Raw genomic sequence first — 18,904 nt, 5'->3', positions numbered from 1 at the left:
AGTGCACGACTAATAGTTGTCCTGTGGACAGATTCTCCCACCTGAGCTGTGGATCTCTGCAGCTCCTCCAGTTACCATGGGCCTCTTGGCTGCTTCTCTGATCAATGCTCTCCTTGCCCAGCCTGTCAGTTTAGGTGGACGGCCATGTCTTGGTAGGTTTGCAGTTGTGCCATACTCTTTCCATTTTCGGATGATGGATTGAACAGTGCTCCGTGAGATGTTCAAACCTTGGGATATTTTTTTATAACCTAACCCTGCTTTAAACGTCTCCACAACTTTATCCCTGACCTGTCTGGTGTGTTCCTTGGGCTTCATGATGCTGTTTGTTCACTAATGTTCTCTAATAAATCCCTGAGGCCTTCACAGAACAGCTGTATTTATACTGAGATTAGATTACACACAAGTGGACTCTATTTACTAATTAGGTGACTTCTGAAGGCAATTGGTTGCACTGGATTTTATTTAGGGGTATCAGAGTAAAGGGGGCTGAATACTTTTGCACGCCACACTTTTCAGTTTTTTATTTGTAAAAAAATGTGAAAACCATGTATCATTTTCCTTCCACTTCACAATTATGCACCACTTTGTGTTGGTCTATCACATAAAATCCCAATAAAATACATTTACGTTTGTGGTTGTAATGTGACAAAATGTGGAAAGGTTCAAGGGGTATGAATACTTTTGCAAGCCACTGTATAAAGAAGGCACATCAGCGCCTCTCCTTTCTGAGAAGATTACAGAGATTTGATATGTCAAAGAGGATTCTCTTGAACTTCTACAGGTACACAGTAGAGAGCATACTGACTTGTTGTACCCTGGCCTGGTTCGGCAACTTGAACGTCCAGGAGCGGAAAAGTCTGCAAAAAGTTGTGACCACTGCCCAGTCCATCACCAGCTCTGACCTCCCCACCATCGAAGGGATCTATTGAAAAGGCAGCCAACATCATCAAAGACCCACACCATTGTAGCCACAGTCATTTCACCATTGCCATCAGGAAGAAGGTACAGGAGCCTGAAAGCTGTAACGTCCAGGATCAGGAACAGCTACTTCCCTACCCACTACATTAGTCTCCTTTGCCTTTGCAGTGTAGCTATCCAACAAGTGGTGTTGGATAGCTACACTGAAGTCTGAAGAAGGGTTCTCAGTCTGAAGAAGGGTTTCGGCCCGAAACTTGCCTATTTCCTTCGCTCCATAGATGCTGCTGCACCCGCTGAGTTTCTCCAGCTTTTTTGTGTACCTTCGATTTTCCAGCATCTGCAGTTCCTTCTTGAACAACAAGTGGTGTTAATGTGTTTCAATTCCACCTTGTCTGCCTCATTCTTGCACAGCTTTTTCTACCTCAGTTAAGGTCAGTGTTATTCTAGGGCAGCTAATTCCTTCTTTAATCTGTCATTTTCAGTTTCTTTTCTTTTCTTTCTTAACACACTGCTGCTTTAGTGCAGTGACAAATATCCATCCCAGTTGTGGGCAGTAATCTTTCTTTTTAGAGGGGCCTGCTCCCTCTAAATATTGCATAATCAAGTATGGTAGCTTTCCTGGCTTACCCTTCGACTCTCTCTCCCAATACTTAGTTGATCCTCATTTACTCAATACATTAGCCAAGCTACCAAACCCCTCAGAGTTGCCTATCCACCCTGGAACCCAGAAGTCTCAGATTTCAGCTCTCTGGTCTTTTTTTAAACATATTCACCAAATTCATCCGACTACTCCTAAATGTAATGATACACAGATTTTGAGGATTCAGCTCAAAAAAGGTGAAAGAACATTTCAATCATATCAAATTAAAAGTGAAACATTTATTGAGACAATATAAACAGCAATAAAACAATGCGTTTCACACACCCTTTGTACTGCATGTTGGGAACTCCTGCCAGCAACGGCCTGGTGAACTCAAGGAATCTGACACCATTATGGATCCCGGCGCAAGTTCAGTGAGCCCACTCGCACCATGCACTTATATAATCAATGAACCCATGCTTCTTTCCTAATCTACAAACTGCTATATTTGAAAAAAAACTGCTACCCTCCCTCACAGAGAAAGTTATTTATGATACAAAGCTATTTACAGCAGTATGTGCTAAGTTAGTCCAAATCACCTTATTTTCTAAACAAGTTAGTCTCATCACTCTACCTTACTACATGTTTTACAACCGCAGTCCTCAAAGCATTATTTACTGTTTTTTCCTAAATAAAGTTGCTCAGCGGAGGCAATTTCAACCATTGATATGTTACAGTACAGCAATTGAACCATGCTTGGAACGGGCAGATTTCTGCTTCCCATAAACCTTTCTGCCTCTTAGGATTTCCTTGCACCTTCACAAATTGTAGATTAATTTATGGTGGTTGGTTTCCATGTTTAGTCAATAAATCCATCATTGTTGTACAACACAACTACCAAATGGTATGTGAGAATTTGTTTATTTTATAAATGGCTATTATTACTTTCTTGGTACTGTAGTGAAGTAAAATGCAATGTCTTCACATCTTGAAGTAAATGATGCTCATGCATATTTATTCATCTTTTCTCCACAGATTTTGCTGAATTTAACGTATTTAAAGCACACGGTTTGATTTCGCTCTCCATAAATTAGGCTGACTATGGATGTAAATTGCACATTTGATTGATGCCAAATTTCACTTTTCCATTCATCTTTTGTAGTTTTGTTCTTCCAAGGGTTTATGTGATATTCTGCCAACCTCTTCTCCCTGACAACCTCCTCTCTTGGTGCATTTTGGCACTTTATATTAGTCATTGGATCTAACCCGTGTTATGACATCTATTTTGCATGAGAGGTTAAAATGTATCTTCACATTATTTTGCGTTCTCTGCACATTTTACAAGTTATAAGGTCAAACATGATAGGAGCAGAATTAGGCCATTCCAATAGATGCAAGATTTCATCCCAGAAAACCCTTAGCTGATCAGCAATTCCACTTCAAAATGGTTTCCATCAAGTCATTTAGCTCTTACCATAACATTTCATTGATATTGATGAACACACTCCCATTAAACGAACATGATAATTTTCTGACATCCATAGTGGGCTTCAGATTAAGAGCAGAAGATGGAATGAACACTGAACTTCACACGACACAGTAACTCACTCTATTGAGTGGCACTATATCCTAGGGAAGAGATAAATAGTTTGCATGTTTAATCCATAAATCACATTTGATAAGCAATCCTTCTGAAGCCGTTCATTTTGTTTTAAGGATCCCACAATATCAAGCAACTCTATAGTCACCCAGTCAACAGAAAGGTCAAGGGGATGCAATTGCTTAGGACTGGAACCCCATGTTACTTTTGTGGATCTTAAAAAAAAAGTCTTGTTCCTCCATTATTGAAAATGTGAACTTTTAATCTAGCTTCAAGAACATCCAGTTCTTAGCTGAAAGACTAATTTGTGTATCCATGGTAAATACTTCATTCAACAGATTACAATAAAATAGCTTGGGCGATCAAGCTACATCAACAGGACTTTTTATTTACAACTATTTGCATCAGGATCAGTCAATCATATCAGCTAGCTTTTAAGCCTCAACCAAGTCCATTTTGACTAGCTTCTTAAATGCCCCTTTCCATTGGATTCTGCATAAGAATCTTCTGTAGTTCCTAAAATGTTTTTAGAGGTTTTGCTCTTTTCAGTAAAATAACTTGCACCAAACAACCACACAACATTCCAACCACATTTTATTTTGGTTAACTTTTATTTCAATTGCCTGGTCTTTTGAGGTAAGAGGCGTCAAAATGATCCTTATAATAAAGGTACAGGACAAGAGACCCTAACTTATCCACACGTCACAGTGCCATTTATTAACTTCACATATTACAAAAAAAGTTAATATTTTCCACGTTTCTAAAAATAGGTTATTTTTGGCCCCATAAACCTGACCTATTTAATTATATTGGCAGAACTTTCAATAGAAATCGCAATTTAGGAAAGAAAATTTAAGGAGCAAAAATAAACGGTGAAATTCGTTAACAGAGTTAAAGGTGTACTCCATAGGGCAAAGTATCAAAAGCTAGGCGAATTGGTCCCTTGTGGTTGAACTGGCACACATTTTTAGTAATTCCAGTGGGATTCGAAAGCATCGGCAGGAACCATGAGAAACCTCTTCAAGTTCCATGAAGGAGACCCATCATTAAAATAATTCTAAAATTGTAGTTTCCTGACCTGCAGCTAAACATAAAATATACAATGGCAGCCTGGCAAAGCAACTTTTGATGTCTGAATATTTTATGAAGATCATGAATGACAACAGAAAAATCAAATTTTCTTCTAAAGTTATGTAGAAATCACAACAGAAAAATGCTATTTTTCTTCTAAAGTTATGTAATTCAATATCAATTTAATTTTTCCTCCAACTTTTATGTGGATTAGTTGCATGCTTCTTCGAAGACAAACTGCAATATCAAAAATATTAATTGTCCTGCGACTCCTGAGATATGACCAAAATGGTGCCCATTACCGCTTTTGAGAGTTCAGAATGGTTAACTAATTATTAATAAGGCACACTGTATGGGTAAAACATAACTGTTTTTTTTCTGTTCCACTATTTTGGAAGGATTTCCTATGGAATTATGGCAAGGTTGGATTCTAACCACTGAACATACATAAATATCTTATAACTGACACGGTCACAGCAATTATGTAAACAAGGAAGGTAGGGATGTTAAAATAAACAGAATTATGGTGGTGAAATACTTCAGATAAATGGCACAGTTTGAAAGTCTTGAGTAGGCGCTCAAGTCAAGTTTCTGTCGGTATTTTATCGAGGACACTTCTCATGTTTTTTCATGAACAGAACAGTTAAAATCAAAATGATGAATATAAATGGAAATACGCATGTGTGCCTCCATTTTTATGTAATAGGACATCTATTTAGATCGTGAAACTGTTTACTGGATCATGCAGCTGAAAACCCATCTGTTGGCTTTGGAAATATTGAATTAAAGGAATTCCGTTCCTGTTTTATAATATGTTAATGTGAAACCTAGACAACCAGGAGTGTAAAGTCAAGACACTTGAAAAATTCTGGGTGTGAGAAAATGATTGAATGACACAGCATTTGTTCAGATTGGAGGCTGGGTCCCTATATCTATGATCAAATAATGAATTTGTTTTGCTGCTGGTGAACCAAATATCTGACATGATTTTAGTTAATCTACCACCAACTCCAGAAGAAAGCTCTATTGATTATTTACAGTTCTAACATAAAACACATGCTTACAAAGGAGTTTTCAATAAGCTTTTTTAGTACAAAAATATCAGTGCAAGCAGCATAATGTTAGAACCACATTTACCAGGTAGTGCATAGCCTCGTAAAACAAAGAAAGGAAATTATTTTTCAAACTGATAAAAAAAAACAAAAAACACATTAATCAAACATTAATCAATGGGCTTCTGTTTAGGTAACAAACACAGAATTCTTAAACATGAGACGCATGGCCTGAAATAAAATCAGTTTAGCAAAACATACATGATAAAGCATATTTATTGCATCTCCCAGACATAATAACCTAATAATACTAAACAAATGATTTCAAAAGATTATAACCATTTGGTTCCAAAACTAAATAAACCAATATTTATACTTAAATTAGTATTAGAGTCTATTAGACTAAAGGCTTAAATCAATTTCCCAGGAGCCTTTCGCAATGATTGCATTAGGCTCATTACAAATGTAAAGCTGATACAAAGCCAGTTGGTGGAAGATCTCTTAATAATGTAACAGTCAATCGAACAACAAATACAGTTTGAAAATGCACCTGTAGGGCATCAGTATACAAATAAAATTGTTTAGAGTCTGAAGTAAATCGTCAAAAAGTGCACAAATTAATTTCAGACTTGTTCTATTTCCTCATCTTTTTGCCATCTCATCATCAATTATATTTATTGGCAATGAATAATTGTCCCATCATCAATTGTAGTTTCTGACAATTAGAAACTAAGATGACATTGTATGAGAAGCAGTGGCATTGTAATAGCTACCAATGATATTTGGATAGTAAAAATACTAATTTCACATTAAGAAATCAACTTGCTTTGAAGACAATATTATCTGAATCCATTAGGTCAACAATTAATGTTAAATGTTTCCAGTTTAGAACTTGGAGAGGCATAGATCAAGAAATAAATGTGCTTAGCATCTATTTGTGAGTGTGGTAAAGGATTTTAGTAGTGAGGATGTAATTCCTGACGTGTGTAGGAAGGAACTGCAGATGCTGGTTTTAAACCGAAGATACACACAAAAAGATACACACAATAGGTGACATTTCAGGTAGAGACCCTTCTTCAGACTGAAAATTAGGGGAAAGGAAAACAAGAGATATAGACTGTAATATAGAGAGATATATTGAGCAAGTGAATGAAAGATATGCAAAAACAAAACACAATGACAAAGGGAACAGGCCATTGTCTGCTGTGGCCTACGTGAAAACAAGATAGACAATGAAACTCAATATGACGGCTTTGAAACTAATACAATGACTTGGACGGGAGAGGGACAGAGAGAGAGAGAGAGAGAGAGAGAGAGAGAGAGAGAGAGAGAGAGAGAGAGAGAGAGAGAGAGAGAGAGAGAGAGAGAGAGAGAGGGGTGCATGGGTTATTTGAAGAGAGAAATCAATATCATACCACTGGGCTGAAAGCTACACAAGTGAAATATGAGGTGCTGCATGTTGAATATGGACTGACTTTGAGGTAAAGCTCTCAAATAATTTAGTGTGCATTGCATCGCGCCATCACTTTGTATATAGTAAGCTTAGGGTCTTCAACACTATCATAGAGGGCTAGGGTACACTCAAAAAAGTTGTTTTATATTGATTGAAGAAAAGTATATTCCTATCATGAATTACATTTTCAATCCTACAAATGTCAAGGATGATGGTGGAAGTATTCAATATTATTTCCCTTTCCATATTCCATCCTAATTAGTCCCCATTTAATATAAAACATTTACTCTCTTTCTGTGCATCACATAACAAAAAGTTGAGCTACACAGACCAGAAAATACATCGGATCCAATCTACCCAAGTGCAAAATTTAGCAAACTCAAGTTTATTGTTTGGCAAGTATGTTTACTAGGGGTGATGGAATGAAAACATTGGTCATATTTTTCACTCCTGAACACTATCCAACACCACTGCTGGAGGTTCACATACTAGTAATGATAGAATTTACTTCAATTTTAATACTTTATTGCATCCACGCCTTCCCAAAGAAACATGAGTATAAGGCTCAAGAGAGTGCTTTTGCCGTGGTAACACAATCAGAGAGGACATCCCTAGAAGAATAATTCCAAAGAGATAAAACAAAATCATATATAATTGGGGCAAAATGTGACAAAAGATTTTGGTTTGAAAGAAAGTAGCAAAACTCACTAATGGATTCAGATGGCATGACTGAATTACAAGTTACTAATACAAGGTCCTCAATAACTGCTCTTCCCAATTTTGGACTCCAGATTTGGCACATTTCCTGTCTTCACAATGCTCTGAACCATTCTCTATTAAAACAAATAATCAACTCTTGCCCACAATATGCTGCATAGTTGTGCCAATTCCAATGGGTATCCTATCCTCAAATCAGAAGGTAATACAAACTTCAGAAAATCCATTTGAGTTCCTTTCAAGAGACCCAGCAATAAAATCATTTAAAAAATTGAATCAATTAAATCAAAAATGCAACAGAACATAAAATACAAACATGGTAAAACACTGGAATTTATTGTGGCCTTGTGGAAACCATTTCCATTTATGGCTTAAACCACGTTAAAATTGGCTGACAACCATTTCCATTTATGGCTGACAAGTGGGCTATTTATGATTCCCACTGTGAAATTTACACTAAATAAAAATTTAGTATGGGCTCTACTTTGGAACAAATTTAAAGGTGTAACATTCTGTGGTATCATGCAAAAGAAAACTATTGTCTGAAAGCTAGAGATTTTAAAGTGAGTCAGAAAATGTTGGAAATGCAAAACATGTCTTTCAGAATCTGAAAAGTTAGACGAATTTTGAGTAACACTGACTAGAATTAAATGTTTTGCTTTTCAAATATTAGTCACTATGATTTTCCAGTATGATCTTTTGCTGAATTACTGATTTTCGAACTGATATTCCAATGTAGTGGCTGAAGAGTCTGTCAACCAGTCAAATATCAATTAACTAGGAAGGTCTGTGCTTAGTCTTGTTTAACTGGCTTATTCAAGCATTCCGCATGAACATTACTTTTTGAGCAAACTGTGGTATTTTAAGATCCAATAAAATTTAGCACAATCCAAAATTGTGAAAAGTTAATTACAACATAGATAGACAGCAGCAATAAGAAAATATTATGATGTATCCTTGTGCTAGCGAGCAGCACAACAGAACACAAAAACAGAACTAATAGAACATATATATTTCCCGTGGAAATTTCAAATTAGCAATTTTAATGTGAAGGCCAAATATGAATTTGACAATTAAGGTGTAAGAATTTCAACCTAATATTTCATGACAAATTTTCAAAACATTGATCAAAACAAGTTCATTACTTTCATATCAGAACATTTTTTCTACTTAAAAAGTTAATGGCAATATTATTTTCCCACAAACCCAGTCGTCATTAAATAAATAGGGAGCTTTATTAAAATGAGTGTAAATATTTTGCACTTGAACCAGTGAGGAAGGAATGCTCATTAAAAAAAAAAATGAAGACTGAAGGCATACTGCATAGAATTAATGCAAATACTGACTGGGAGCCAAGTGAGATAAGGGATTAGTTTCTCCCAATTCTGCACTTCAATACTCTACAAGGAATTTGCAAACTTGCCCTCAATAGAATTTGGTCAGCATGTATGGCTGTCAGATATAGAACTTGGAATAAAGTGACTTGAAAATCTAAATGAAATTCTTCCTCACTTGAGAAATAAACACATTTATCTAAGCACCTCATCACATTTCTGAGAAACTTCAAAGTGCTGCACAGTCTTTTTGAAACATTATTATTTCCCCCACAATGCTACAAGTCCATGACTAGCTTTATAAATTTATGCACATTCTTAACCAAATACTTCTTGGAGCAATTCACTATCTACAATAGACTGTTATACAGTATAAGCTACATTTATTGTAGCAATTTATACACAACTTCCATACCCTCTAATTATATCAAAATTAAGACTGACCAAACAGATGTATGTTGTTGGGCTCAGCAAGCACAGTACCATTGGATAGTTCTATAACATTTGCTTTTGACAATAGTTGTGTCTACCAAGCAGAGGTATTAATACTGTAACCAAGTTCAAATTACAACACAAACCATAATTATTGCAGATGTCAGTAGTGTTGTAAATGTGTAGATTTTCCTACATTCTTCAGCTGTAATCATTAAAGTCTGTTCAGCTGATCTCAAATGAGTCAGCTGCAATCAGCCAACTGAAGAACAGAAAATTCAAATGAGGAGTACCTAGTTACAGATCTATTATGTATTCTCAAGAAGACTTAAATGAGAATTCATTGGAGTCATGTCGGTTACTTGTGGGGATGAGGTTGTGGGATGTCTGGGGAAGATGATGTTAAGCTTAATAGTGAATGTGCAATATTCATCAATACATGTCCTTGTAGATCTCTTGTAGCAGCGGATGTAATGAAGTGTCTGCTTCAGTTTTTTTAATCTTCTGAACAAGCTGTGCGTGCTCAGTGACTAGCTGCCGCAGGTCAGCCATTTTCTGGAGAAGCTTTGGGAAGAGGTACTGAGAGTCTGGATGATTGGCTTGTAAATGTAGACTTAATGCTTGGAGAACACTGTCCTGCATTTCTTCAATCTGCTTCACACTCATTAATCCGGGACGATCTGCATTAAAAGGGAAAAATAAAAATCATTAAACTATATATATTTTTAATTTTGGACTGATTGGTCAACTGAGTTGGTGGCTAATGTTTGCCACATTATTCCCAAATAGTACCAAAACCTCAGTAGAAGAGAATGTGGTGGATGGTGTTAATGTTAACAAGGAGTAGGTACTAGAAAGGTTTAAGAAGGAACTGCAGATGCTGGAAAATCGAAGGTACACAAAAATGCTGGAGAAACTCAGTGGGTGCAGCAGCATCTATGGAGCGAAGGAAATAGGCAACCTTTCGGCCCGAAACGTTGCCTATTTCCTTCGCTCCATAGATGCTGCTGCACCCGCTGAGTTTCTCCAGCATTTTTGTGTACCTACTAGAAAGGTTTACTCGGCTTAAAGTATCTTAGTCTGAGTGGACGGACTGCAGAAGACAAAAATTAAATAAATACTGCAAAAAATCCTTATTTTTTTACTTCTACACACGCATATTTATATATGTGTATATATATGTGTGTGTGTGTGTGTGTGTGTGTGTGTGTGTGTGTGTGTGTGTGTGTGTATATTTTAGATCTTTTGTCCCTTCATGTTTCTATTATTCAGTCAACATTTTCTTCCCTTATTTATGCTGCTTGAGAAAATGAAACATTTTTGCTACAGTTGTACTCCAGGATTGCTGATAATTACGTTTATGTTAAAAAAATAAACTAATCACCTTGCCGGGCAGTGTAATGAATCCTTGTAATCTCCACTTTGTAGGGCTTCTGTCACTAGGGAATTTAAGGATATGGGAAGAAGAGTGGAAAGCAGAGTTAATATATAAAAGTTCAGCTAATGTTTTGTTTGGTGGACAGTAGACTGAACAAACTACCCATGTTTACATTTACGTGTTAAGGTCATTAAAGAGGAGGCACTATCAATGCAATTAGCGAAAGAAACCAAGGCAAGCTGAGTAAAAACCTATTTAAGCAATGATTAGTTAACATTTGGTTTACATTATCTGATTCCGTAGTGCATACGGGATCCAGTTATAGCCATCAATATGAATTAAATGCTTGAAGGACAAAAGAATTGTAGGGATATAGGGCAAGAATGTTGAATATGCCTAACTGGTTTTTCAAAAGAATTGGCACAGATTCAATGGGCTGAAAGGCTTCCTACTCAGCTGCACTGCTCAATAATTCTATGACGTGAAAGGAGACAGTGTTAATGTGTCCAGAATTTATTTCCTTACCTCCACATAAAATAATGGTGGCCACAAAAAGAGCCAAGTCACTATCATCCAGTTCCAAGGCATTGAACTTCACTGCAAACTCAAATTTGGGTTCCATGATTTCACTGAATGGTTTGCGCAGGCTCCTCAGGAATTCCCGAGTAACAAATCCATTTCCATTAGCCACGAGAAGACCATCCTTATTCATAATTGATGCCAACATGGCAAAAATGGCTTCATGAACACCATATTTTAGTAATGTTACCTGATCATTCAGGTAAAGATTTAAAAATTCAGGGATGCACTTGGCAAATTCAGTCAATTCTCTTACTGTTTCAACAGTTGTACACTGGCAACGGTGGAAGACGTGGACTGCAATTTCTTTGTTTGGAATTCCATTTACTGATTGCTTCCAAACTAAGTTTTTTTCAGCCTGCCAAAGTGTTTCCATGTCATGAATAACAAAAGGCTGCACAGGATAGAAAAATATGTGGATTAGAATACATCTAATTTTTTTAAGGAAATAGGATACAATTAGGCACAAAAGTGATGATTTACTACAGATCTAGCTTTATATTTATATAAACAGTTCAGGAGTGCATCAAAATTGAGTCACAAACTGCAGATGCCAGAGTCTTGAGCAAAACACAGTGCTGGAGGAACTAAATGGGACTGAAGAATGGTCCTGACCCAAAATGTCACTTATCCATTCCCTCCCTTTATGCTGCCTGACCTACTGAGTTCCTGCGGCACTGCTTTTTGTTCAGGAGTGCGGCAATATTGAAAATGTCACATTTTATTCACGTTGGCATGTGCAGCAGAAGAAATATCTGCTGGGCAATAGAAACATTACCAATACAACTGAAGGTTTTATAAAGCTAAAATAAGTGCAAATGAAAAAGATTCGGTGGCATTAATCTCAGCTTATTTAAAAATAAAGTGAATATAATCAATATTCATATTGAGGAAATCAGAATGAATCAATTGAGTCAATTTATTCAAATATTGAAAAAAGAGGCTAATAATAAAGAGGAAGGGAACAGTTCATAAAATTTCAAAAATCAGTCAAAAGGGGTACATCACTAATATTCATCTAAAGTTTAACAAGAAAGAAATCAAAGCAGTGCGAGTGCAACCCGTGAGGTTGATTAAGGTGGAAAACGCTCAAGAGAGCCATTGCGCTCCTGTTATTTTTTTAATACTTACTTGATTTCATCCTTGCATGGTTAACCATGTATGGTTGCCGCAAGTATAAAAAATCAAAAAACACAATGTGAAAGAGAGAGCAGCGGCAGCTAAAGCGCGCCAGCGTCCACTCTCCCTTCCGACAGCCATCTTGGACACAGACTAACATATTAACTTACACACAGGAAAAAATCATCCCCCCACAGTGGTCACCACTGTGGGGGAAGGCACAATGTCCAGTCCCCATTCCCAGTTCACCCAAAGTCAGGCCTATTGAGGCCTCCGCTATTGCCTCTACGGAGGCCCGATGTTCCTGGCCGTTCTGGCCGGGTGGTGTTGCCCCGGCGTCGGGAGAGTCCTCTCAGCGGCTGGGCCACCTGGAATGGCCGCTTCCTAGCTGGGGACCGCGGCTTCCAAAGCCGACAAGGCCATGCCGGGTTGGAGCTCCCAGGCTCCCGATGTTAGAGTCGGCGCCGCCCGCTCCGCTCCACAGACCCGCAGCCCGGAGGTGTTGATCTCGGCGGTCACAGCTCACCGGAGCTCCAGCGCGTCGATCCAGCGCGGCGACCCAGGCAAGGCATCGCCCGCTCCGCTCCACGATAGCGCTCCAGCGCTGTGCCGCCACCGAAGCCGAGGTGCTGGGCAGTCCCCGCCAGGAAACGGCGCTCCACGCCCGCTGGTAGGCCACGAGGACGGGTCGACGGGGCAGCCCGGAGAAAAAGCTGCCTCACCGACCAGGTAGGGACCTAGAGAGGCCCGGGAGCCGTGACAGAGGGAGGAGCGACCTCCGTGTGGTGAGTTAAAAACCCATCGCGGGGCTTGTCTCAACAGAGGCCCGGGAGCCGTGACAGAGGGAGGAGCGACCTTCGTGTGGTGAGTTAAAAAAACCATCGCGGGGCTTGTCTCAACAGAGGCCCGGGAGCCGTGACAGAGGGAGAGCGACCAAAATCTGCAACGTTCCATTCGCAGATCTCACTTCCAGAGAAGGAGTCTGGTGGAAGCCTCTGATTGGTCGAACGGACTAGAGGAAGCAGCTGATTGGCTTCTATCCCGGGTAAGGCTTTATTGTATTCGGTTAAGGGGGAGAATGAGGGCCAGGGCAGTTTACTGTTCTGGATGTCAGATGTGGGAGGTCATGGAGTCTGAGTGCCCTCCAGACGTCCAGATCTGCGCCAGGTGCGTCGAGATGGGGCTCCTAAGGGACCGTGTTAAGAACCTGGAACAGCAACTTGATGACCTCTGTCTGCTCAGGGAGAGCGAGGAGGTCATAGATAGGAGTTACAGGGAGGTGGTCACTCCAAGACCACGGGAGACAGAAAACTGGGTCACAGTTAGGAAGGGCAACGGGCAGAGGCAGGGACTGGTGAGTACCCCGGTGGCTGTACACCTTGAAAATAAGTACTCATGTTTGAGTAAAGGTGGGGGAGACAGCCTACCTGGGGGCAGCGACAGCGGCCGGGCCTCTGGCATAAAGACCGGTTTTGTTGCTCAGAAGGGTAAGGAAAAGAAGAGGAGGGCAATTGTAATAGGGGACTCTATAGTCAGGGGGTCGGATAGGCGATTCGGTGGACGCAGACAGGAGACCCGGATGGTAGTTTGCCACCCTAGTGCCAGAGTCAGGGATGTGTCTGAACGTGTCCAAGAAATCCTGAAATGGGAGGGAGAGGAGCCTGAGGTTGTGGTACATATAGGTACCAACGACATAGGTAAAAAAAGAGAAGAGGTCCTGAAAGAAGAATTTAGGGAGTTAGGTAGAGAGTTAAGGAGAAGGACTGCAAAGGTAACAATCTCAGGATTACTGCCTGTGCCACGCGACAGTGAGAGTAGGAATGGAGCGAGGTGGAGGATAAATGAGTGGATGAGGGACTGGTGCAGTGGGTATGGATTCAAGTTTCTGGATCATTGGGACCTCTTTTGGGGAAGGTGCGACCTGTACAGAAAGGATGCACTTGAACTCGAGGGGGACCAATATCCTGGCGGGGAGATTTGCAAAGGCTACTGGGGAGGCTTTAAACTAGTATGGTTGGGGGGAGGGACTCAAATTGGGAAAGCTAGCAGTCAGTGTGTGAGGCAGGAGGCAGAGAATGGTAGCACTCTGACCCAAAATGTAGGGGAGAGAGAAGAAAAAGACAATAAACAGAGAATAAGAGAGGGTGGGTTTCTTAAATGTGTATATTTTAATGCTCGGAGCATTGTAAGAAAGGTGGATGAACTCAGAGCCTGGATTGACACCTGGAAGTATGATGTTGTGGCGATCAGTGAAACATGGTTGCAGGAGGGCTGTGATTGGAAACTAAATATTCCAGGATTTTGTTGCTTCAGGTGTGATAGAATTGGAGGGGCAAGAGGTGGAGGTGTTGCATTGCTTATCAGGGAAGATATTACAGCAGTGCTTTGGCAGGATAGATTAGAGGGCTCGTCTAGGGAGGCTATTTGGGTGGAACTGAGAAATGGGAAAGGGGTAGCAACACTTATAGGGGTGTATTATAGACCGCCAAATGAGGAGCGAGAATTGGAAGAGCAAATATGTAAGGAGATTGCAGATATTAGTAGTAAGCACAAGGTAGTGATTTTTGGAGATTTCAATTTTCCACACATAGACTGGGAAACACATTCTGTAAATGGGCTGGATGGGTTGGAGTTTGTAAAATGTGTGCAGGATAGTTTTTTGCAGCAATACATAGAAGTACCTACTAGAGAAGGAGCGGTGCTGGACCTCCTGTTAGGAAATGAGACGGGTCAGGTGGCAGAGGTATGCGTTGGGGAACAGTTCGGGACCAGTGATCACAATACCATTAGTTTCAATATAATTATGGAGAGGGTCAGAACCGGACCTAGGGTTGTAATTTTTGATTGGAGAAAGGCTAACTTTGAGGAGATGCGAAAGGATTTAAAAGGAGTAAATTGGGACATTTTGTTTTATGGGAAAGATGTGGAAGAGAAATGAAGTACATTTAAAGGTGAAATTTTAAGAGTACAGAATCTTTATGTCCCTGTTCGGTTGAAAGGAAATAGTAAACATTGGAAAGAGCCATGGTTTTCAAGGGAAATTGGACAATTGGTTCGGAAAAAGAGGGAGATCTACAATAATTATAGGCAGCATGGAGTAAATGAGGTGCTTGAGGAGTATAAAGAATGTAAAAAGAATCTTAAGAAAGAAATTAGAAAAGCTAAAAGAAGATATGAGGTTGCTTTGGCAAGTAAGGTGAAAGTAAACCCAAAGGGTTTCTACAGCTATATTAATAGCAAAAGGATAACGAGGGATAAAATTGGTCCATTAGAGAGTCAGAGTGGACAGCTATCTGCAGAGCCAAAAGAGATGGGGGAGATATTGAACTATTTATTTTCTTCGGTATTCACCAAGGAGAAGGATATTGAATTATGTGAGGTAAGGGAAACAAGTAGAGTAGTTATGGAAACTATGAGATTCAAAGAAAAGGAAGTACTGACACTTTTGAGAAATATAAAAGTGGATAAGTCTCCAGGTCCGGACAGGATATTCCCTAGGACATTGAGGGAAGTTAGTGTAGAAATAGCAGGGGCTATGACAGAAATATTTCAAATGTCATTAGAAACGGGAATAGTGCCGGAGGATTGGCGTACTGCGCATGTTGTTCCATTGTTTAAAAAGGGGTCTAAGAGTAAACCTAGCAATTATAGACCTGTTAGTTTGACGTCAGTGGTGGGCAAATTAATGGAAAGGATACTTAGAGATAATATATACAAGCATCTGGATAAACAGGGTCTGATTAGGAACAGTCAACATGGATTTGTGCCTGGACGGTCATGTTTGACTAATCTTCTTGAATTTTTTGAGGAGGTTACTCGGGAAATTGATGAGGGTAAAGCAGTGGATGTTGTATATATGGACTTCAGTAAGGCCTTTGACAAGGTTCCTCATGGAAGGTTGGTTAAGAAGGTTCAATGGTTGGGTATTAATGGTGGAGTAGCAAGATGGATTCAACAGTGGCTGAATGGGAGATGCCAGAGAGTAATGGTGGATGGCTGTTTGTCAGGTTGGAGGCCAGTGACAAGTGGGGTGCCACAGGGATCTGTGTTGGGTCCACTGTTGTTTTTCATGTACATCAATGATCTGGATGATGGTGTGGTAAATTGGATTAGTAAGTATGCAGATGATACAAAGATAGGTGGGGTTGTGGATAATGAAGTAGATTTTCAAAGTCTACAGAGAGATTTATGCCAGTTGGAAGAGTGGGCTGAAATATGGCAGATGGAGTTTAATGCTGATAAGTGTGAGGTGCTACATCTTGGCAGGACAAATCAAAATAGGACGTACATGGTAAATGGTAGGGAATTGAAGAATGCAGGTGAACAGAGGGATCTGGGCATAACTGTGCACAGTTCCCTGAAAGTGGAATCTCATGTAGATATGGTGGTAAAGAAAGCTTTTGGTGTGCTGGCCTTTATAAATCAGAGCATTGAGTATAGAAGTAGGGATGTAATGTTAAAATTGTACAAGGCATTGGTGAGGCCAATTCTGGAGTATGGGGTACAAATTTGGTCGCCTAATTATAGGAAGGATGTCAACAAAATAGAGATAGTACAGAGGAGATTTACTAGAATGTTGCCTGGGTTTCAGCAACTAAGTTACAGAGAAAGGTTGAACAAGTTAGGGCTTTATTCTTTGGAGCGCAGAAGGTTAAGGGGGGACTTGATAGAGGTCTTTAAAATGATGAGAGGGATAGACAGAGTTGACGTGGATAAGCTTTTCCCACTGAGAGTAGGGAAGATTCAAACAAGGGGACATGACTTGAGAATTAAGGGACAGAAGTTTAGGGGTAACATGAGGGGGAGCTGGGACCAGCGTTAAAAACATCGCGGAGCTGCGGGCGGCGGCGCTGAAACTTTACATCGGGAGCCTGGGATCTCGCGACGAGATCGCCAGTTGAGCTCCATTCGGCGCGGCATTGTCGGCTCCGGAAGCCACGGTCTCAAGTAGGGAGGCGGCCGTTCCAGGGTTCCCATGCCGCTGAGAGGACTCTCCCGACGCCGGAACATCATCACCCGGCGAGGACGGCCTGGAACATCGGGCCTCCGTAGAGGCAACTGTGGAGGCCTCAAAAGGCCCGACTATGGGTGGACATTGGGGATGGGACTGGACTTTGTGCCTTCCCCCATAATGGGAACCATTGTGGGGGGATGTTTTTATGTTAAAGCTATTTATTATTGTTATGTTTGTATTCTTTTTTATGTGCTGCATTGGCAAAAGGAATTTCACTACATCTAGGTGTATGTGACAATAAATCAACCTTTGAACCTTTGAACCTTTACTCAGAGAGTGGTGGCTGTGTGGAATGAGCTTCCAGGGAAGGTGGTGGAGGCAGGTTCGTTTTTATCATTTAAAAATAAATTGGATAGTTATATGGACGGGAAAGGAATGGAGGGTTATGGTCTGAGCGCAGGTATATGGGACTAGGGGAGAATACGTGTTCGGCACGGACTAGAATGGTCGAGATGGCCTGTTTCCGTGCTGTAATTGTTATATGGTTATATGGTTATAAGTATAATTACCCCCTACCCCCCACATTAAAAAGTCAATTTCTCCAACGGACGAAGCACAGGACTTACTAAAAACTTTTTAAAAAAGTGAATTAAACGGACGTCCGTTCCCCAAGATGGCTCCTCCTCCTCCAATGTGAACCAACAAAATACCAGATCAAAGGGAGGCTACAGATTTTTGGCTGTTGAGTGGAGCAACCACTCGTGGATAAAAACAGTTTTTATGTCTGGCTGTGGCAGCTTTGATAGTCTGGAGTCGCCCTCCAGAGGGAAGTGATTCAAAGAGTTTGTGGCCAGGGTGAGAGGGGTCAGATATGATCTTGCCCGCTCGCTTCCTGGCCCCCCCACTGCAAGGGCCAGGAAGCAAGTGGGCAAGATCATATCTGACCCCTCTCACCCTGGCCACAAACTCTTTGAATCACTTCTCTCTGGAAGGCAACTCCGGACTGTCAATGTTGCCACAGCCAGACATAAACAGTTTTTATCCACGAGTAGTTGCTCTATTCAACAGCCAAAAATCCATAGCCTCCCTTTGATCTGGTATTTTGTTGGTTCACATGCTTGATCAATGGTGTTTTATCATTAATGTTTTATTATTATTATTAATGTTTAGTGTTTTCTGATTCATTCGTAACTGTCACTGTATGTCATGTTGTTACTTGTGGGCAGAGCACCAAGGCAAATTCCTTGTATGTGAATACTTGGCCAATAAACTTACTTACTTACGAGATGGAAAATACAAGCACCCCTAAGACCACGTGGCTGAAGCAAAAGACACCTGTATAAGAATGTGCGATAATTATTGCAAAGGCCCCATTCAAGGAGGAACTCAATCTGTATAAGAACAAACGAGGATGAGGAACAGCTCAATCTGCAAAAGCATAATTGAAACGACAAGCAGGAAGGTAGTCTGGGAGAACATTAGATACCACGCAAGGTCACAGAATTTTTTGAATTTTTTTAAAATTTGGGATCAAAGTAAGGGGGGCAAATGCAATGAGCAACATGAGACCCTGCAGCCAACATGTTAGACTGGGCAAAATAAACATGTCGCAATCAAAGAGCAAGCCTCCAAGGAGCAGACTGTGACATATCATTTTTGTTAAGTATTACTTCTTTGCAGTGGATGCAGATTACTTAATAAGTCAGTGGTAGCTATA

General features: G+C 40.2%; 1 protein-coding gene across 2 annotated transcripts in view; it reads right to left on the bottom strand.

Moving 5' to 3' along the window:
* Positions 1-7,704: 7,704 nt before the first annotated feature.
* ppard (peroxisome proliferator activated receptor delta) overlaps positions 7,705-18,904 on the bottom strand; it is a 40,246-nt gene continuing 29,046 nt past the window's right edge. The window contains exons 6-8 of one of the 2 annotated variants that reach the window (XM_033042410.1): positions 11,061-11,508; positions 10,542-10,596; positions 9,676-9,837 (exon numbers count right to left, since the gene is read on the bottom strand). In XM_033042410.1, the coding sequence (XP_032898301.1) occupies positions 9,804-9,837; positions 10,542-10,596; positions 11,061-11,508 (537 nt within the window). In that variant the 3' untranslated portion in view covers positions 9,676-9,803. Of the gene's footprint in view, positions 9,838-10,541; positions 10,597-11,060; positions 11,509-18,904 lie in introns of both variants that reach the window. The other variant, XM_033042409.1, reaches the window with a different exon arrangement.

The sequence above is a fragment of the Amblyraja radiata genome, chromosome 24 (assembly GCF_010909765.2).
Source record: "Amblyraja radiata isolate CabotCenter1 chromosome 24, sAmbRad1.1.pri, whole genome shotgun sequence".
In the NCBI taxonomy this organism is placed as follows: domain Eukaryota; kingdom Metazoa; phylum Chordata; class Chondrichthyes; order Rajiformes; family Rajidae; genus Amblyraja; species Amblyraja radiata.
Note: the sequence above shows the minus strand (reverse complement) of the source record. Positions and strands in the feature narration are given on the sequence as shown.